The following is a 22,600-nucleotide window of genomic DNA, read 5'->3' on the forward strand; positions in this document are numbered from 1 at the left end:
CTTAAAAAAAAAAACGGATTTTCAGATCATCTCATGAGACAAAGACCATAAGACAAAAATGAAATAAAAAATTGATTTTCGCATAATATGTTGGTAAATCACTAGTAGTCCACTAGTGAATTTCAGAGCACATAATCAAACAATTAGGCATTAGCCCAATGGTTATTTTGGTGCGAGTCTCAATTCCCTTTTATCTCTTTATATATTGTTTTCTCATTGGGTAATGGGTATTTGGTGTTTCGTATGATATCATATATTTATTCCATATTAGTATCAAATCATTAATCATTTTGATAAATAATTGGTTGTGTTCCTTTGGTTCTCATTTATTGATTTCTTAAGTGGTCACCAGATTTGATCTGATAAATATCTCATATCGGGGTTTTTATAATTATATATTAGCATTCCTTGCAAAAAAAAAAAAAAAAAAAAACTGCAATGACGAATAAAAACGCTAGAAGGAGGGCTTGAACCTCCGACCTTGTGGTTAACAGCCACACGCTCTAACCAACTGAGCTATTCCAGCTTTTTATTCTTTGTAATTTATAAGACTATAATTAATTCGACAAAACCATAACTGTTTTAAACCTTGTTTGTTCTACACAAATGGGATTAGCTCACTTTATTGTCATATTTCTATATTTCCAATTAATATGCATACCAAATACATGTAAAAAGAGCATATCAACTATAAAAGGTATCTGGAAGTTTATCCTATGATACATCCATCATTAACTTCTATTAAGAATATTGCATTAACCAAAATAGAAATAGCTTTTGGATACAAACTTCATAACACGAATCTATACTATAAAATATAAATATTGTACACAACGATGCCCTTTGATAAACCTGGACCATTTACTGCTGAATGATTCAAATCTCTAAATGGTTCAGAGAAAGCAGGGATTCAGAGGCCTTGAATTCTGAACTAACCTTTTTGCACTTTGGAGCCTTCATAAGAAAAGATACGCACTGCATTTCTATAGCTCACATCTGCAAGCTCTTCTTTAGACATATCAAGCAAACGCGCCACATAAGCAAGCACAAACTGGATATTCGCTGGATGATTAAGCATCTCTTTCAGCTCTTCATCATTTCCCTCTTTTTCTTCTTCAACCAAAAAAACAGACTCTGAATCATTCAATACCTTTGGTAATGCATCAGGTGCATCAGTCTCCAGTAAAATCCTATCAAAAGGCACTGCTTTCACCATTTTCTTCGCTTTATTTTCTTTCATGGCCATAAGAAACCCGGAAAAGGAAAAATAAGCCCCGAGTTTTGCAAACTCAGGAACCATTTCAGCAGAACCTAAGTAAGAATGCAAGATTACACCTTCAGGAAAAGGTCCAATAGCTTTCATTACATCAAGAAGATCACCAAAAGCACGCACACAGTGTACAGAAGCTGGCCTTTTAAGCTCTTTAGCAAGTTCAAGTTGCAGGCTGAAAGTCTCAACTTGATTTGTGAAATCAATCATCTTTCCACGTGACCCTTTGTCTAAACCAATCTCTCCTATTGCAGCACAAGGTGTATCATCCATGAATTCTCTTAAGAGTTTCAACCAGTTGGAGGTTTTGTCCATTATAAACCATGGATGGATTCCAAATGAAGGGATTATAGAAGGGTAGCTGTTGCTCATCTCCTTTACCAAATGCCAATCTTTCTCAGAGACACCATTCACTGCAAAATGGAGTATGCCGTTCTCTAGGGCTGTTTTGATAAGACTTGGGGCCTTGTTGATGATTCTGGGGTCTTGTAGGTGACAATGAGCATCAAACAGTTTTATCATGGCTTCAAATCTATTTGACTATTACTAGTAGCTGCACTTTCTTGTTAGATCAACGATTTTTCCCTGCGTCATATGATAAATTAGTGCTAGAGGTGTGAATTCATAACTGGATACGTCAACTTGGGAGAAAATTGAACTGTAGGAGAAAAGCTTAACACAATCGAAGAACAAACAAAGTTATTATCATATTTCTCCCTTTCTGGAATCCAAAAATTTTATATACCATTAGTTTCTCCTCGAATTGACAACAAAACTGATGTATTAGGGTTGCAAATTGAAATCGAAGCAAGTTTTTTCCTGAACGAAAACCATCACTAATCGATTTCTAGCATTATCGGTCAAACTTCAGATTGTGAAGCTATGGTATTTAACGAAAGTGTTTTTTTTTTTTTTTTCAGTTTAGGCAACTATGAAATTCGCAAAAGAAGATAGAAACAAGGGCAATCAAAGAAACTACACGAGAATATATACAAATTCACAGAGAAACACAATTGTATGCATATGTGTACCTGTATGCATCGATGTATTCAATGGTTCTAACAAAGCGGACGAACTGATTACGCCATACAACCACCATGGAAAAAAAAACCAAATGACAAGCACAATCTCTGTAGCACAAAAAATGTACAGATTTGGAAGCATAACGTACAAGTGATAGTTGGATTATTTTTCAGGAAAATAAAATCAAGAAGAGCCCGAATCGTGAATGTGTAAACTGTAAAGTGCCCAGCCCAAATAAGAAGCCCAATCAGACTATGTAATTATTTTTCCATCGATTATTTATCGGAAAGTATATCAAAATTACTGCATTTATGCATGTTTAAATTGTATTTGAAAAACAATATGTGTTTGTATTCATATATTTGAACTAGCTGTCGGAAATCGTGTTGTGTGGGATGGAATGGTGCATGTGGATTGAAATCAATGTTGAACTATAATATTATAACATGAGGATGAAACAATGGACATAGTTAGCTATAGTTATGAAAATAGGTTGCTATTTTTTGTATTTAACTAAAAATTAAATGCAGAAATAGCATATTACTTGTACTTGAATAAACAACATTCAAACCTATCTAATACAAATGATGAAGAAGTAAAAGCAAGTTTCTACAATTCCATTGAATTTAAAATCAACAATCCTATTAAGATATTGTGTGTGCCTTTGGTTGTAACTGTTTGTAGTTGTTTCCTCAAAGAAAAATATGCATATAAAATTATATATAATAATAATAACGTTTAAAAAACACATTTTCGTGAATTAATATGGTAAAGTTTGTTATCATATTATGGATTTGAAGCGGCGAGACCGGAGGTAGGTGATTTAGGGTTCCCCACTTCAAGCAACACAAATCGCAATTGTGCACATGGAAATTTACGATTTCGTCATTCAACATCTAAATTGCGGATAGAGGATTCCAACACTTCTCGATAATTATACTCTGAGAAAATTTATAGATAGATATTTGGCAAATAATGTATTAGCAAAATTATATATTTTCTTGGATTGAAGGTCGGATGTTGTTCTAAAAAGAACAACAGGAGCTCCTGTATTTCAAATTAAAAAAGGTTACAAATTTTAGCAAGAATCGATTGTATTATTTTCATTAAGAGAACTCTTGCCTTATACAACCTCTTTACAATTTAAATTTAGAGAAATCAAAGATCAAATAGATCTATGGGTACAAAGATTATAACCAAATATGAGAGAAGAGAGTGCAGAAGTTTCAACTTATAAACAATATTGTTTGATATTTGTTTAACCTGTGTTGTTACTTCAAACTCTAATCTTTTTGATGGCATACGACTGACTAGTTTTGTAACATCGAGATCCTACATAATGTACACAATTGAGAATGAGTGATGTAAAAAAGATAGTGACAACAGTTGAAATGATAGTTATTCTTGTGGTGTAAAGATTGGTATATAAATTGACCAAAGAAGACATGCATATATGTTGCTCGTGTTTATATTTTGAATATCATAATTTAATCCTAACCATGTAATAATCAAATACAAAGAACCAAAATTAACCGTGTTCTACCCTACCATATTTGGATATTTTTGCAAGCAATTAAGAACATGTTTAAACTTTAAACCATATAAAGATTGTCGTTTAAGAAAATATATGTAAAGTTGATAGTCATTTTTGTCCCTGATAAGTACAATTGGAACCTGTGTAGATTTCTTCAAATTTTTAACATGATGTTGGTTTGTTAAAAAGACAAAGTAGATTATCTATAACGGTAGCGAGAGAATAATACATGGTCATTACCTATATCCATGCCAACCTAAAAATGTAAAACCACATTTTATTACAACTCATCATTTTCTCAAGTTTTATGTACAAAAGACATGGAAGCAGCAAAAATTTGAAATTTCATTCCAATGAAATGAAGCATTCCATTCCTTCCAATATTCCACCATACCAAACAGTGCTTAAACTCTAAAATCAAAACTTCAGTGACTTTTAGCCTAATAACATCCTCCTCCTGCATAAAGAAACATACATTAGTTGTATATATTATATATCATTTTGTCGAGCCCCACTCCCAAAACAGGAAATTGTTACATTACCTGAAAATATGCTTCAACATTATGAACTCAAGCCTTTTCAGTTATGACCTGGATTTGGTGCCAATCCAAATGAATCTGAAATCAAAGAAAAAATGGCATAAGTCAAACAAATTCATTGAAAAGAAGAAAAATTCAAATTTTGATCGAAGAAATATAAAAGTTCGTAAATAAAATTACCAGAAGTAAAGAATTGCATTTTTTTACTCAATAGCATCACGCAGTCTAATATGGACAATGGACTCTTACACTTCCACCTGTGTTAGTGCCTAGACATATATAGACAAAAGGGAAAAACGGTCATTTACTCTCGTTTCGTTTAGTCCAAAAAAACATTCCCTGTAAACTCACCCAAAGAGAAATCAGCAACTTTGGCACTAACTGCTACACAGAGCTAGTTGAAGATCCACCAAGAACACGATTTGGTTATTAAACCAAAAGGATTAATCAAATAATTTGTGATTTCCTACTTTAATCTTCATTTGTTCATCTGTTGCAAACAATGGTGGACCAGTTAACCCTTATTATCATTTAGCCTCATCAAAATGGAAGAGCACATGCACCTTGTAGTTTGGGATATATACAATTGAATACTTGCAAATATAATGTTATTCATTTGTAAGAGAAACGACCCAAAGTTAATTTTGGTAGTTATGTTTTCTAAGGCTGCTACTGAGACGAACAAAATTGATCTCGGCTAGCTTTAAAAAAGAAAGAACATAGTCAAATTGTGATGTTTGAGAATCTGATAAAGAATTAGTAGTCAAAAACTCACTATTGAAATACACGCATACACGCTAACATATTTGAGTGTAAGAAAACAGATTCAAATATACAATGAGTATGAAAAAGGAAAACATTTTTGTCAATTTGTTCAGAATCATCGTTAGTAGCCTTGGAATCTACTCTTTCAGCAATTAGTTAGCCTCTTAAACACAAACATTCATCTCCTTCTATCTTCTTATCAATAAAATAAGAAACACACATCTCATTTTAATGATATCAGAGATGAGAGAGAAGAGATTTTGCGATCAAGATGGAAGACTTGCTAAAGAAACTAACGACTACTAAAAAAAACGAAAGCCCTAATTTTGAGAAAACGGTAATTCGAGGAACGGGGACCATTTTTGGGTGTAGGGCTTACAGAATCGGGCGGGATTCTGCAACTTGTTGTGTGCGACGATGGAATCCATCGTAGAAGAGTGTTCAGGAACCAACCATGGAAGCGGATTCACGACGAATAGGAGGGAATGGAGTCGATGATCAGTCGGCTTCGAATACGTCACAGTCGATGTTTCCCTATGGATGGCCGATGAAATCCAAATGAAGAAGAAAATAGAGAAGTTGTCGAACGTAAAGGATAGGCTGCAATAACGTTGATACAGAAATAGAAATGAGAGAAGAAGAATCGAGTAAGTTGATTATCCAACAGTCGTTATATGGTGAAGATGGATGCTAAATCAAACTCAAATAAAGAAAAGCATACCGCTTCAATTAATTTAGAAGACCATATAGTAGATGGAAGAGGTTAATGAACGGTGGAAAAAGAGGTGGGGTGAATCCTTTGGTACCTCTAGTTTTCGTGTCTCCGTTTTCTTGTTCTGGTTTCTTCAATGCTTTCAGATAGAGAGACCACCGGTGAAGTTAGGGAAAAAAACAACAGCTAGGGAGGGCGACGCAGATGTCACAGGAAACTGCCGGTGACAAAAGCAAAGACCGGTGAGAAGGAAATTCAAGGTGGAGTGGTTCTCTAAAGAATCGAGAAGCATCGAATGGAGCTGGTGATGAAAGGTAGATTATTTGAGGCGGTGGACAGCAATACAAAGGTGATTGGGGGGAAAACGGTGGAAATAACTGTAAAGAAACATGTGTCAACACCTGGCCATAAAGAATGGGAAAAATGACATAAAATACCCCACACAAAATTAAGGTCGAAGAGAACAAATAACCATAAAGAAAAGGTTTACTATTCCTAAGATTCAATATATATATATATATATATATATATATATATTAATGAATTTTGTGTGTGTCATTAGTTAGGTTATGATGCCTTAAATGATCACCATAATGGGCCTATGTGGTTGTAGGAATTGCAATGAACATCCTTCTTTTTTTTTGTGCCCTAACACTAAGCTAAGTGAACGACTAGCAGCTAATCGACTAAGTGGATTAGGATTGTTAGTGACTGAAGCTTTGGGAAAGCTTACGAACATACCGGCATGACCCCACTGATTTCTTTTCGATCGGAGCATCCATCAGTGCAACCCGGTTCTACTTGACTAAGCCCGTGCTCGTTCAAGGAGGGAGTTTGCTTTACCCAACCCCCTTTTTGATAACATGAACAGTGGAGATTCTCATACTTTTTAGCTGACTTCTTGCTTCCTTCGTACATTAGCTGCACTAGACTATTGAGCTATAGAGTTTAGTTGGTGTCCATTCAGGTCAGGAACTCCTGCAATAGGTAGCTACCCTCATCAAACTAAATAACACTACTTAGCAACTTATCCTAAGGTCTCCTCGCCAAGAGCTCCCCGGCGACGACAGAGGAAGCAACCCGACTGCTGTGGCGGGGCGGCTTTTTTCTTTCACAATAAGACCCGGACGATTATCCCTACCCTCGGTAGCTTACGGGTTTACGTCCATCCCTGGTCGGGTACAATTTCCTTTTTCTTTCTCCCTTGTAGCCGAGTTTCTAGCGATTACAACTATAAAGGGCAGGAAGAAACTAGCCGAAGTCAGTGTTGTGTTCAACTCCGCGGTTGGAAGGATTGCTTTCTGCCGTCTGTCTTTTCCTTCTCTCTCTTCTCTTAGCAAAGTAGACTCAAGTCAAACTTTTGGCTTGCTTTTTTTGTGGTGAATACGGTCTCTTCTTATTTCTTCATTGCATTTTTTAAGCTCATAGGATGATCAACGGTTTCCACCGCATATAACCATCTTCTCTCTCCTTTTGCTTTTCTCATTTATTTTGTACAAGTGTTAATATCATATTTAATAAGTAAGGATGAGAGATAATTATTTCCTAAGATGTTGGTTTTTTTTTTTGAATTAAAATGTTTGCAGTCTGTAGATCATATATGTAGACCTTTATAGTAGAAAAAATGGACCAAACATATGCAGTCTGAAAGAAGAAGATTGTTTGTTTTCTAACGTCTACAAACTACTAAAATAAACTAAAATCGTCATAAACCGATTTCTTTTAAACTTAAAAGAGTTTTTCAATATATTTATGGCTTTATTATAGATAATTAAAAAATATGGACCAAATTTTATGTATTATTATATAAAAAATGAAAATAAAATAGTACGACCTTAACGTGTATATTTGATAAAAAGAATCAACAAGCTTTAGATGCAAAGTTATACATAAATATTGTAATTAAGGATCAAAGAATTTAACACATAAAATGGATTAAAATAAACTTTCATTTTAAAATGAAAATTTTCAAAATTTTCATTTTACCTTTTCAATTAAATCATTTAAAAACTTACCATAAATATATTTTCCAAAACATAGATGATATTGTATTAAATAATGTTTTATAAAATTCGGCATAAAAAATACAAGACAAGATTAAGATGTTTTTCATATTTATATAAATAGCTCCAACGACCATTATTATAATTAAATATTTATTTATAAATTTCTCACAAAGGTTATGTTTGTGTTGTCAAACCTTTTTTTCTTGAAGTGTTGTGTAACATCCCAAAACCAAGTAAAATTTTGCATTTTCACAAAGGAAAATACATCCATAAATTGTTTCCAAAATCCATTACACCATAAAACATGTTCAAGTATCAGAGTAACAATAACAGTATTGAAAACAATAGAGAGTGAATGTTGCACCATCAAGTCAGACCCTTCCCCTTAATACCGAAAGTACCTGAAACCACAATACAAATTATAAGAAAAAACTTAGTGAGTTTCCCAAATAACACAAAGCATTGAGATATCCCAAAAAATACAGTCTCAAAATTTCGTTTTAAATCATTAATAAATACATAGTTCATCAAACATCATATGAAAATCATAAACAGTGTATCTCAAAATATCATAACTGTTAAGTATATCAGAGTATAAACATCCCAGGGTGAACAAATGGTGTGTGCACTGTAGTCATCCTTAGCTCTTATTTTGAAATCCGAAGTACCTGAAATCAAAAATGAAAACTACAAGCATGAAGCTTAGTGAGTCTCCCCAACTACCACATATCATACATATAACATGCAACTAGGAGATACGGGCCCCGTCCACACTCCATTGTCATGGAGATTCGGGCCCCGCCCATACTCCGCTGTCTAGGAGTTTCAGGCCCCTCCTACACTCCACCATCTAGGAGATTCGGGCCCCGCCCACACTCCACTACTAACATGCATACAAGTATCACACATACAACAAGTATATCTACTCTTATCAAGAAGTCACATATCTATACTCAAATAATACTATGAGATTCGGGGCCTGCCTTGACTCAGCTACTATGAGATTCAGGCCCCGCCCACACTCGAATAAAAATGAGATATGAGCCCCACCTACACTCACATACATAAACAAACACAAACAGATATCACATAGACAACAAATATAGCAACCCAACAAACTGACTAATATCTATACTCTGATAATAATGAGATACGGGCCCCGCCCACACTCAAATACTATCATATCACATATACGGGCCGGACTTGGTGCCTTAGACCCATTCCTACTGAAGGAAAACTCACCTCACACTGATTTAGTCCCGCGGACAAAACCCTAACTTCTGGATGACAGATTCCCGAATCTGTCAACATCAAAATAACGCCCAATTAATAATTGGGTTCCAACACATATCCATAAGTCCATGCTTAGGGTAAAGGACTACTTTACCCCTAACTTAGCTTGACTTAAGCTCAAAGCCCAATCCAAAGGCCCAAAAGTTGAACAATGAACCGAGGCCCAACTATAGCCCAATTTTCCAAATTGGGTCCAACATCTACATTTTGTTGCCATAAGGCCTAACCATTTATTCTGGTCCAACAATTGACATCCTGATGGTCTAATATCTCATAATCACCAAGGCCCATTTATGGCCCATCTATGGCCCAATTTTCCCAATTAGGCCCAAGCCTGTCCAATGGGCCTTATCCTAAAGCCCATTAGAAAGGCCCAACTCAAAGCCCAAGTGAAATTAGGGTTTTCACATAAAATGACGATTAGGGTTAAGTGTTTCTCACTTAACCCATTAAGGACTTAATCCATTAAGTCCATTACACTAGATAAATCATATAGTATGATCGGGTGTAATTCACAATTCTATTCCAATGGCCCAATATGCGGGTCCCGATAAGTCCAAACCAATAATTCCAAAATTAGGGTTTTCTAAACCCTAATTAGGCTTTCCAACCTCCCACAACCCAATTAGGCCCAAAAGCTAAGTCCTTAGGCCCATTAGGGTTCCATTAGGACAATTAGGGATTTCCTAAGTCGGGCACCACCCATTACCACATCGGGTAATGGTGGTCAACGATGGCACACGGCGGATCACGGCGGCGGCCACCACCTCACGGTGATGGTTATGGTTCTAGTAAAATTTTACCAAGCACCCCAAACGAAATCTAAACGCAAACTATGCACACTGCCACCCAACACGACGACTGATGGCGACAGGAGGCGGTAGCTACCACCTCACGGTGGTGGTTATGAGTTTCCTTTCATTAATTCATCACCGATTACAATATACAACACAAAATCCCAAAATAAACACACACACACACAACCACCCTTATGGTGGTAGCCACCACCACGGTGGTGGTTGTTCTTGGTTTTCAGCCAACAAACCACACACCTATAACTGAAACACGCACACAAAACATGGCTCTTCTCGTGAATGCACATGACCATCCACCTCATGGTGGCGTCCGGAGGTCCGACAGTCACAACAACGGCACAGTTGCAGTCATGGCGTTTGGCAGCCGCCCTCGTCGGTTCTTGACTCATCGCAATCGTTGACAGTGATACGGGGCTGATGATCGTTCTAGTTTACTCTCTGGTGGCTCACGACCCACACACCACGGACATGGATTACTCCATAGTCCTCCGGTTACCTACAACTTTCGATGGCACGAACTTGACTAGGCGGCAGACACAGCTGGAATGGTAGGACTTAGCTACCTTTCCCGATCAGAAAATGAGAAGAAAAGATGGTGGCGGAACAGAAGAAAAGGCGAAGAAGGTGGCGAATTCCACCAGTAACAGCAATAATGACACCCCAGGTGTGTTCCTTCTGATCATTCGCTGCCAAGATGTCTAATGGTGGCCTTTGTCTTCAACGGAATGGCACAGTTATGATAAAGCTCGATGGTGTAAGGTGACTATGGAAGAGATGGCGACGGCTGGAGAAGAAGGAGGGTGGTGGCCGGTATATGGTTCCTAGGGTTAGGGTTTCAGGAGGATTATATACCTGCCTCCATTCTAAATGCTTCGCCATAATGACAACAATAGTCCCTCCCTCCTAAAATAATTTCAAAACAGCTCCCATATTTACCCATTATACCCATGCTCCTATAATTCTTTTTCATAATAAGTCCAACAGTTACCAAATAGCCCTTCTTCTATAATTTATTCTCAAATGAAGTCCATATGTTAGTGCCTTTGACCCGTTGATATAGTGAGAAGACTCATCTCAGTCTGCTGGTAAATACTGACTGCTTGGCTACTGATACTACAATATCACGCTTAATAAACACAAGTTACCCTAATTAGAATTAGGTTACAGACTCAAGACATGGGCCAAAACCCTAAGTCCAACTCCTAAACTATGACCCATTTTGTCTAACCCATAATGAGCCTAAACACATTCGACTTATCCACTATAACGGGCTGCATAACCCAAAGGCCCAAACCAAGACATGCAAGGCCCACAAATGAAAATTGGGCCCACCTATCCTAAACAGGCCAAGGCCCAAAACTAGTTAAGGCCCAAAAGTCCAAAAATTGTCCAACAACCCATTGGGCGTACGCGTAGCGTATATTATCACAACACTTAGTATACTCGGTCTTTAGGCAGTACACATACATCTTAGTACCCCCAACGTACTAAGCTGCTAAGCATACTTAGCCATTAAGTGCTTAATCCATGCATCCACTTTGTCAACTTCTAGATAAAGTTGGCAACTTTATTCCTTTGCATGCCTTATAGGACCCCAACATCCCATTTTGTCCATTAAGACTCACTTTAAGTACCTAAACCCATGCATGGTGCCAAAAAAAACCATCAAGATAGCATTTTTATGCTTCTAACATGCCAAATGGACTAAGATCTAACATTACAAGCTTCTGGAGTTACCCAAACTAAAAAAAAAGATAATCCATGGAAAAAAAATGAGCTTATGAACAAACCCTTACTCAATATAGCAAAAGGATCAACAAGGTATGAGATTTTTACCTCTAAAAGCTTCCCTAGATGATGCAGATTCAAGATCTTGAAGTCCAACCACATCTAAGGCTTGCACATGAAGGTATTCTTCTTGCAAACACATCAAAAGGGGACACAAGGTCACTTTCAAGTTTAAAGATCACACTCTAAGGCAAACTAAGGTTTTAGAGACGTTTAGAGGTGTGGAGGATAATTATGGATAAGGTCTATAGGTCATAAATGAGTTTAAATAGGGCTCATGCCTAAAAATTAGGGTTTTAATTCATGACCATATATGCCCCGCGTACATCTTCATACGCCCCGCGTACGTGGTTTAAGTCCGCATTCCTTCCACTCATGTATGCTAAGTGTACATATATGTACGCCCAACGTACGGAGACCACCTCACCAGGCCTTCAGTCTATCTGGCCCACTCTCAGAACCTTCAGCATGTCTGGACCGCCTCGCCGTGCCTTTAGCCTGGACAGTTATTTAAGACTTCAGTCTGATAGGTACGCCCCAATGGGCCTTCATTCTAGCCAGTCCGTCCTGGGTCTATTTTCCTAAAGCACAAAGCAAGACCGCCTCAACCCACCCACAATCACATAATCAACACATAGATATCAAACGTTAGCTATCATATACAGATAATCATACAGATCTAACAGATCACTAATCATAACATTATCCTATACACCAGGATACAAATCTAACAGATCACTAAACATAATACCATGCGATAACCAGGATAACAATCCAAAAGGACTGGCCTTGGTGCCTTCGACCCTGTTAATATAGTGAGGAAAACTCACCTCACAAATAACACTGTCTGACAAGATCCAACTCTCGAATCACAGCTCCGAGCCCAACCACCTACGATTACTATGTGACTAACTCCATAAAAATCCTAAATTCCTAAAAATACCCTCAAGGCCAAACTTGGTCAACCATGGTCAAAGTCAACAGTCAACAACTTAGGTCAACAGTCCATGTTGACCCAACTCGTCGAGTGTATCCAGCAACTCGTTGAGTTCCTTCAGTGTTCAGAAAACTGGGAGAAACCCTAGCCAAGTCGCTGAGTTATTTCATCAACTCCGCTCATCATCCAGAAGATGGGAAAACTCGATCCAACTCGTCGAGTTGGCAGAGCAACTCGTCGAGTTTTTCAGTATCCAGAAAGCAGGAAAACCCTCACCAACTCGTCGAGTTGGCAGAGAAACTCATCAAGTTCATCCTAGCTTTTATGCATTCAGGCACTTCCATGCGAATCCAATGCTCCAAACTACATATTTGGTCCCCTGGGACTGAGATGCCATGTAAAGTTGCTAAATTTACGTCCATGCATGGCATCAAAGGGGCTAAAACACTCAAATAAGGCTTAGCAAGGGACCTAGGGTATGAAGGAGGGCCAAGATTGGATCAACTTAGCAACTTTAAGTCTATGGAGGCCATGAGATGTCCAGATCTGAAGTCTTAGCTTCATAACATGCTTAAATCCAAGATTGATTCCAAATAAGCTAATACACTTTTCTTTAGAAAGCTCATATGTGGTGCTTTAAAAAGTCTTTATATTGACTTCTTAAGCTCATACACCTTTCATTAGAAAGCTCATATGTGTGTCTAAACTAATCCATAACTTATAGCAATAAGTACCAAATGATCAAACCATTTGCCATTTCTCAGAATTTGAACTATGAAGAGGGTTGTCGTAATCATAATCGAATTTGAGAACGCAATCAACACACCAGCTAACTCTTTAAAATCTTCCCGTGAAAGCGTTTCCTCATAATCATTTTCATGAAGTAGAGAGAAACCTCTTTCCACTTAGATTTTTATGATGTATGTGTTCCTATCCATGTGAATTTGTCATTTCCAACCATTATCATAAGACAAGGTTTATGACAAATCCAAACTCATATGTACTGAACTTTCTTATCTTAGTTTCTTGCCATTTGATAGCACAACGAGCTACCATTGCTTCCAAGTTATTGAGCAGCTCACCCTTACGGGTCAATGTACTTTCATTGATCAAGGTGCTTTGCCTCATGCAATCAAATGAGAACTCATAGAACTCACATGCATAGTTAACTTAACTGGAATGGCCAAAAATACAAGAATATGTCAACACGATAGGTTACAAGCCTCAAGTTGTGTGCTAGTTATAAACAATAGGTTTTATTTTTTATTAGTTCTTGAAACTATTCAAGATCATTAAGACTCCCACTGACCTCTTTACATTTAAGATTATCTTATCAAGAAACATTCCTTGACAAACAAATATTCAAGATTTAGTGTGGATTCTTATCAAGAAACTCACTTCATACAATTGGTCTTAGTTGGTATTTATTTTATCCAAATCATCACAACTACTAATCTCAAATGTGCATGAGTAAGAAAACTTTTCTACTCCACATTTCATGATGTGTTATAAACCTACTTAGGATATGTCACTCAAGACACAATCTTGGGGTGTGACTCTAAGACTTGATTTTGGAATGAAGTATGACTCACCATCTTGATTTAAGCATTTCAACAATTCCCGATTCCTATTCTTAGTCATACTTATGCACTAAGGTGTCCTTAGAGGACCAATTGTGACATGGTTCCATAATCATAAGGATGATCATAAAACACGACACTAACGTACTCTCATTTCCTTTCATATTGGAGAAAGTTTTATCTTTCTACGTAATTGGTTCTTCTTATTCGTTCTACTATATGTTAAAACTTTTCAAGGTATTAGAATTACACTTAATCTTGTAAGTATAATCATATTTATTGAGCCATTAGTAAATCATGACGAATAGTCTTTATCATTCTTTGTGGTGAATCTGACCAGTGCATATCAATGAGTACTAGATCCTCTAATCCTTCATTTGACTCACATACATATGTGAAAAAGGTACCAATCTTAATTTCCCAAATATGAAGATTTTCATTCATCACACAATACAAGTCGCATGATTCCAAGTTTCTATCCAATCGAAACTTGGATGATGAGAATCCTTCCTTATTTGGTAAATTATGACATTTCCACAATAATATGACTAAGAATCAAACTTATTTCCAACATTGCTAATAATATTTAAACACTAATTTTCACTAATGTTATTGCAAGGATATCATAAAATAAGACAAAATCAAAAATTTTCTTTATTTATAAAAATGTGGAAAACTTGTCCTTACAACGCAAGTACAAATGAAAACTATGTTACTACATATCCCTAAGCAATCTATCATAACTCCTAAACAGAAGCTCAAAAATATGGTCATCGAACCATGTGACATCCCCATTTTCACGGCCAGAAAAGACTTATTTTGTTTATGCTTTATAAAAGTCAGAGTACCTCTTTTAATAAAAATGTTGCGGAATTTGTTCCCAATAAAACATGATAAATACATTATCAAAGCATTTCCAAATAAAAGTATTTTTATTCATTTTAAAACATTTGGGGTGTCATCGTCAATACAGAAACATAAGCATAAACAAAACTTACATTCATTATCACTAGTGATTTATATCTCCTTAATCTCTCAGTGTAATGTAACTTCATATCAACACATGTGATATAAATAAACTGAGTGGGTCAGGTTGGGAAACCTGGTGAGTACATAGGGTTTTCAACCCACAATAAATAAGTTTATTAACTTTATCAAACCAAACAAACTCATTTACCCGTTCCCGTTATCCTCACTTTACGTTCGTAAAACATTTAATATAAGGGACCTAGTCTAAGGACTTTCATTGGGGTGACAACACATGATTCGGGGGTTCCTTAGCAATTCATGTCAAATAAGGCAACCATGTGGGGGATGGAGTACTACTGGTGAGCACACAGTTCAAATAAACACCTACAGGTTGCGAGTCTGCTAGCGTTCCACTAGACTGTCTAAAATAGTATGTGGTCGTCATCTATACTCCGCTAGATGACTGAATCATCAATAACATCTATAACGAGGCCTCTTATTATTTTATTTGGTCACACAACAACTATTACATCTACCCATGTTTTTACCCAACACATTTTGTAGATATAAAATACGTATACAGTTTAAACTTTTAAAACATGTATAAAAATCGTTCATCAAACATAGACAACAAGTATTCAAGCAATATGCACACAAAACATGTAAATTATATACTAAATACTTCATATCTATGTGTAAGATGAAAGGGACTATGCACTTACCTGAGAAGGTGGTGACTCGCTACTCGAACAACGATTCGTTTACTTTAAAATAATTTCCTTCGACAAAACCTACTATTATTACCACTAGATTTTAGTCTAATATTTACCGTGACTTATTATTATTATTATTATTATTATTATTATTTTATATATATATATATATATATATATATATATATATATATATATAAGTTGTGATATATTTCAACAGTAAACTGTTGAAAATCTATCCAACTTTCGTCCCTCTATTTTTCTTTCTTATTATCTGGCAGGTGTGTTAGATTTTGAGGGGTTATTTTGCAAATTTTCGTCATCCTTTTCAACGTGGCTGAAGGCTGTGACTTTATTTTTTTTATGGAACGGACGTGGCAATCTAAGGATGTTTCTCTTTCTTTCCTCATCTTCTTTCTTCTCCATTTCTGTTTGTTTCTCGTGAATGTTCCTCAATCATCTTTTTCATCATCGTGTCTCTCTCTTTCTAAGGTATAAATTTTCATCCCTTCTTCCTATTTTTCGTCTTCTGTGATTTGAATGCTTCGTTTATTTCTGTTGTCTTGTCGTCTATCTATATGATGTCGGCCTCCTCGAAGCGGAACCGTGACGCCGGTGCTTCGTCGTCTTCTGCCGTTCAGATTGGTCGTCGTCGGAAGTGTCGACGTTTCGATGGCCTTTCCGTTCTACCTGAGTACATTGATAATGGTGACTGTACCTGGGTGTGTGAATATTGCAGTTCGTTTTTCTGGTACGTCGAGAAGGCTCCTAATATGTCCACATTTACTCACCCAAGGTATACCCATTGCTGTAGAGGTGGTAGCGTTGTTCTTCCGTGTCCGTCTAGGTTTCCGTCTCAGTTTATTCGCCTGTATGAAAGTCAGAAAATTTTAAACGATGTTAGGGCTTACAATAGTATGTTTTCAATGACTTCTTCTGGGGCAAATGTGGATGATGACGTCAATCATAGTCGTGGCCCATATGTTTTTAAGGTCTCCGGACAGATTAGTCATAAAATTAGGTCCCTTTCGCCAGACCCTGCAAAAGGACCGAGGTTTTTGCAGCTATACTTATTTGATACAGATCACGAGGTTGAAAATCGGTTTAGCTGAAAGTAATGAATACGTTCGGACCTTCAAGAACGCAAAGCAGATAGCTGAAGAAATGGATTTGGAATCTTATGTTGTCCGACTATTCAATCACATTCAGGATCGTAGATATGACCTTCCTTTACCTGGGTCGTTAGGATGTATAGTCACTGGTGATGATACAACATCTACCACATATGACATAATTATTCACTCACAACAGGGTCATCCACAGCGCATCAGTAAGCTCCATCCCAACTATATGCCTCTACAATATCCTCTTTTGTTCCCTTTTGGTGAGGAGGGTTGGTCTCCCTGTTTAAAGCTTGGCAATCGGAGGGGTGCGAATGCTCAGAATCTAACTGTAAATATGTATTATGCATACCATGTCCATGCCCGTCAGATATATGGTCTCCAATTATCAACTCATCATGTCTCTTTCAGCAATATTTGGTGGATGTGTATACGTGTATAGAGGAAAGTCGGTTGGATTACATTGTAAGGCATCAATCAAATCTTCGTTCGGATTGTGTTAGTGGCCTATACGATGCGCTTTCCAAGGGTGATAGAGATGCAGGGTCCATTGGAAAATGGGTTTTTTTGCCAGCATCATTCACCGGAGGTCCCTGTTTCATGTACAGTCATTATCTAGACGCTCTATCCATATGTAGGGTGTATGGTAATCCATAGTACTATATCACCTTTACATGCAACGTCAAATGGCCAGAGATCACCCGGTATATGGAAACACATCATCAAATCGATACCCATAGTAGAGCGGACATAATTATTCGAGTCTTCAATATAAAAGTTCATGAGGTCATCCGGTTTCTTAAGGAGGACAAAACCTTTGGCGATGTTGAAGCATGTATGTTTCCCACTTGGCTACTCTTTTCCATTACATCCGATGTTATCTGTATTTTATCGCTTTTTATATATGTTTCTGGCTTCTTCAATCTGGCTTATGTATTTTGAATCTGTATGTATTGGTATCTTCTATATAAAATTCGTTTTCTTATAGTAAACCTTTCGCACCGTGCTCATTCTGTTAACCGTATTTTCAGTTCTTCTAGACTACATATGATTGCATATCTTGATATCCGCTTCTTACTTATGAAAATTTTTCATCGCATTAATACATTCCCCTGTTTGCAGGATTGTTATGACTTATGTAGTTACTTTATATATCGAAAATAATATATAATTGAAATTGGTATTTTTGGTTACTAAATGTACTATTATTTTCTTTTATAAAAAACAATTCTAAATACCCCTGTGTCTTTCTATTATTTTCACATGATCAACATCTTCCTCTATGGTAGATTGTCTGCCCCTGTTCTCATTGTTTAATTCGGTTATAAACGCGCATTTTTTTTCTACCTTCACCTGTTTCCCATGTTTCAAGTTACTTTTTGTATTTATTGACAAATCTTATAAATATGGAATTAAAAGTCAAAACATTTACATGGTTTTAAATCAGCTTGCATACTACAGGGGTAGTTTTGGAATTGTTGTATCTTACTGCACTCTTATCTATTTAAGTTTTTTTCCAAAAAGATATGATTTTCTTTTCTCCCTTTACCCATTCTACGTTTCTGTTATCACCTCACACATTTTATTGCATAAGCTTCTTTATGTACAAACTAAAAAACACAAACACATACATACTGTAGGGGTTGTTATGGAATTTGACTGTTTGTTAAATATAATTTGATATTGAACACTTTCTGCCTTCTTTATCATTTTCATTTTGTTAGTTAACTAAATGATTGTCAAACCTTTTTGTATCGTATATACTTCCATATTGAGCTGACCCACTTGAATTCAGCAGTTAAATTCAATTGTATGTTGTTGTATTCACATGTATTTATTTATTTTTTAAAAAAGATATGTTTTTTTTTAACCTCTACCCATCATACATTTCTATTATTACCTCACGGATTTCACCGCCTAACCTTATTCTTTATGTACAAACTAAAAGACAGAAACACACACACATACTTCAGGGGTACTTTGGGAATATGATTGTAACCTTCTTCCTTATGTGGTAATTAAAACACAGAAACACACATACATACCACAGGGACACTTTTGCACAATCAATGTTGAATAAATTTTAACTTAAATAAACATTATTTACTTTCCAATATTGAAAATTTTCATCGCATTAATACATTCCCCTGTTTGCAGGATTGTTATGACTTATGCAGTTACTTTATATATCGAAAATAATATATAATTGAAATTGGTATTTTTTGTTAGTAAATGTACTATTATTTTCTTTTATAAAAAAAACAATTCTAAATACCCCTGTGTCTTTGTATTATTTTCACATGATCAACATCTTCCTCTATGGTAGATTGTCTGCCGCTGTTCTTATTGTTTAATTCGGTTATAAACACGCATTTTTTTCTACCTTCACCTGTTTCCCATGTTTCAACTTACTTTTTGTATTTATTCACAGATCTTATAAATATGGAATTAAAAGTCAAAATATTTACATGGTTTTAAATCAGCTTGCATACTGCAGGGGTAGTTTTGGAATTTTACAGTTTTGTGTCTTCTAACTGAAAAAAAAAGCTTCTTTACTTTTAAGTTTTTTGTTTTCTTAAATATATCTTCTTATTTTGTAGTTTGCGTTTTCTTTATTATTTTCATTTAGTTGAGTAACAAAATTATTTTCATTATTTTTTTGTATCATATATACCTCCTTATTCAGCATATTCCGTTGAATTCAGCAATTAAAGTCTTTTGTATCTTACTACACTCTTATCTATTTAAGTTTTTTTACAAAAACATATGCTTTTCTTTTCACCATTTACCAATTCCACATTTCTGTTATCACCTCACACATTTTATTGCATAAGGTTCCTTATGTAGAAACTAAAAAACATAAACACACACACATACTGCAAGGGTTGTTATGGAATTTGACTGATTGTTAAATATAATTTCATATTGAACACTTTCTGCATTCTTTATCATTTTCATTTTGTCAGTTAACTAAATGATTGTCAAACCTTTTTGTATCGTATATACTTCCATATTCAGCTGACCCACTTGAATTTAGCAATTAAATTCAATTGTATGTTGTTGTATTCTCATGTATTTGTTTTTAACAAAGATATGTTTTTTTAACCTCTACCTATTGTACATTTCTGTTATTACCTCACGTATTTCACTGCCTAACCTTAGTCTTTATGTACAAAGTAAAAGACAGAAACACACACACATACTTCAAGGGTAGTTTGGGAATATGACTCTAACCTTCTTCCTTATGTAGAAAGTAAAACACAGAAACACACATACATACCACAGGGATACTTTTGCACAATCAATGTTGAATGAGTTATAACTGAAATAAACATTATTTACTTTCTAATATTTTTTTTTGTAGAATATAAGTTCTCATTCACCACTTTCTGCCTCCTTCATTATTTTGATTTTGTTACGTAAACAAAATTATATTTGATTTCCAATATCTTTTGTATCATATATACCATCTTATTGACCCGATTCCGTTAACTTCAGCCATTTAAATTTGTTGTATGTTGTTCCAAAATTATCCCTGTTATGATTTATTTATAAAAATATAGCAGGTAGTTTTTTTACACAAATTCTCATGCGTAAAGTTGTTTTTGTCTGTTCATTAGTTTTGTAGTTACTTTCAAATATACATTTGTATATATATCTTACCCTTTTATCTGTTGTTACGGATATGTACTATTTGTTTATTTTACCTTTGTATATATATCTAATTTTCAATGTCCATTTTAAATCTACATTATTGCAGATCTTTACACTATCGAATTCCAAAAAAGAGGACTTCCACATTGTCATACATTACTATGGGTATAGCAAAGGACCGTATAAAAATTCCGAGTGATGTTGATAACTATATAACAGACGAGCTGCCGGATCCGGTTAATGAGTCAAATTTGTACAATACCATAACAACCTGTATGATCCACGACCCATGCGGACCACTTAACCAAAAGGCAGCATGTATGAAGGAAGGAAAATGTAATAAACACTTTCCCAAACCGTTTCTCGATGCTACATTCTTTGACACAAATGGATATGTATGTTACAAACGTACTTCGACTGCACACCACACTACTCAATTTGGACAGATTGTTGATAATGGATATGTTGTACCATACAACAAAAGACTATGTTCGTGGTTCCGTGCACATATAAATGTGGAGTATTGTGGCTGGAATATGTTGATTAAGTATCTATTTAAGTATATTTCCAAAGGTGCAGATCGTGTAAAATACACTATCAAAAAACAGGGAAATACCGATGCCGCATCTACCTCAGTGCCTACTGCCACTTATCAGGGATCGACAAATCATGATTGTCGTCCAATAAATGAGGTCCAAAATTATTTGGATGGGCGATATATTTGTTCACATGAGGCAGTGTGGCAGATATTCGACTTTCACATACATCATCGATATCCACCAGTTCAGGTTCTTACAGTTCATGAAGAAAATATGCAACAAATGGTCTTCAATGGGGAGAGTTCCATACTTGAGGTGTTATCTAATCCATATGCGAGCACTACTACCCTTCTTGGCTGGATCAATAGCAATTCAAGGGGCAATCAAGGTCATGATTTGACATACTTGGATTATCCAAAAAAGTACAAATGGGATAAGTCGAGTAAATCCTGGGATCGGCGAGTCCATGAATCATCAAAAATGGTAGGCCGCCTTGTATTCATACATCCTACTTCTGGAGAATTGTTCTATTTACGGATGCTGCTGTGTCACCAGAATGGATGTACATTGTTTAAGGATTTGCGTACTATAGCTGGAACTATATATCCAACTTTCAGAGCTGCCTGTAATGCACTTCAATTAATAGGTGATGATGTTGAGTGGTTGACGTGTTTTACAGAAGCTGCAATGTGGGCTACCGCCTCACAGCTACGATCACTTTTCTGTCACATGCTCTTTTTCTGTGAGGTCAGCAATCCACTTCTGATGTGGAACGCTGCTTTCGATAGGATGAAAGATGATTATATGCATACCGTAAGTGTTCAGGTAACAGATAAGATAGTAACCTCTTTGGCTGGGATTGTTGAACAACAATTACTTCATGATTTAGATGACATGCTCCGGTCTGTTGTGCCTTCAAAATCAATGAGAGACTGTGGGCTTCCTGTTCTGTCAGTCTATGTGACTGGCGTTCTACAAAATCGGTTGTTATTGGAATAAATGAGCTATGATAAGGAAGAATTACGAAAACAGCACAGTGAGCATGTACAAAAGCTAAATCACCATCAACGATTAGTCTACGACAATGTTTTCTCTTCCATTGACAACAACAAACAGGTACTAATATTTGTGTATGGACACGCTGGAACTGGTAAAACATTTCTATGGACGGCCATTCTTTCCCACTTGAGATCTCTGGGAAAAAATGCTTTGGTTGTCGCTGCGTCCGGAATAGCATCGCTTCTTTTACCGTCCGGTACAACCGCACACTCAAGGTTCAAAATACCGATCGATTTAAACAACAAAAATCATGTGACATCAAAAAGCGTACATTCCTTGGCGA

At 36.0% G+C, this 22,600-nt stretch overlaps 2 protein-coding genes, 1 long non-coding RNA gene and 1 other non-coding gene across 6 annotated transcripts; 1 reads left to right on the plus strand and 3 right to left on the minus strand.

Moving 5' to 3' along the window:
• Nucleotides 1–452: 452 nt before the first annotated feature.
• On the minus strand, nucleotides 453–526 carry TRNAN-GUU (transfer RNA asparagine (anticodon GUU)). The gene has a single exon. It is a non-coding gene; the product is annotated as a tRNA-Asn (tRNA).
• A 143-nt stretch (nucleotides 527–669) lies between these two features.
• Nucleotides 670–2,421, minus strand: LOC145042104 (TatD related DNase). The gene is made up of 2 exons (XM_078990473.1): nucleotides 2,302–2,421; nucleotides 670–1,855 (listed from the first exon to the last, which is right to left on the minus strand). The coding sequence occupies exon 2, from the start codon at nucleotides 1,790–1,792 to the stop codon at nucleotides 932–934; it is 861 nt and encodes a 286-aa protein (XP_078846599.1). The 5' UTR covers nucleotides 1,793–1,855; nucleotides 2,302–2,421; the 3' UTR covers nucleotides 670–931.
• Nucleotides 2,422–4,004: 1,583 nt separating this feature from the next.
• On the minus strand, nucleotides 4,005–6,225 carry LOC145042107 (uncharacterized). Of its 3 annotated transcripts, none has more exons than XR_013680547.1 (6): nucleotides 5,938–6,225; nucleotides 5,511–5,731; nucleotides 4,718–4,856; nucleotides 4,547–4,635; nucleotides 4,370–4,444; nucleotides 4,005–4,284 (listed from the first exon to the last, which is right to left on the minus strand). It is a non-coding gene; the product is annotated as an uncharacterized LOC145042107 (long non-coding RNA). The 3 variants fall into 3 exon arrangements; XR_013680546.1 differs by having other exon boundaries at nucleotides 5,585–5,731; nucleotides 5,853–6,225; XR_013680545.1 differs by having other exon boundaries at nucleotides 5,853–6,225.
• A 14,655-nt stretch (nucleotides 6,226–20,880) lies between these two features.
• LOC145039731 (uncharacterized) lies at nucleotides 20,881–22,257 on the plus strand. The gene has a single exon (XM_078987753.1). The coding sequence runs from the start codon at nucleotides 20,881–20,883 to the stop codon at nucleotides 22,255–22,257; it is 1,377 nt and encodes a 458-aa protein (XP_078843879.1).
• Nucleotides 22,258–22,600: the final 343 nt, after the last annotated feature.

Source organism: Lactuca saligna, chromosome 4, assembly GCF_052625555.1.
Source record: "Lactuca saligna cultivar CGN05327 chromosome 4, ASM5262555v1, whole genome shotgun sequence".
NCBI lineage: Eukaryota > Viridiplantae > Streptophyta > Magnoliopsida > Asterales > Asteraceae > Lactuca > Lactuca saligna.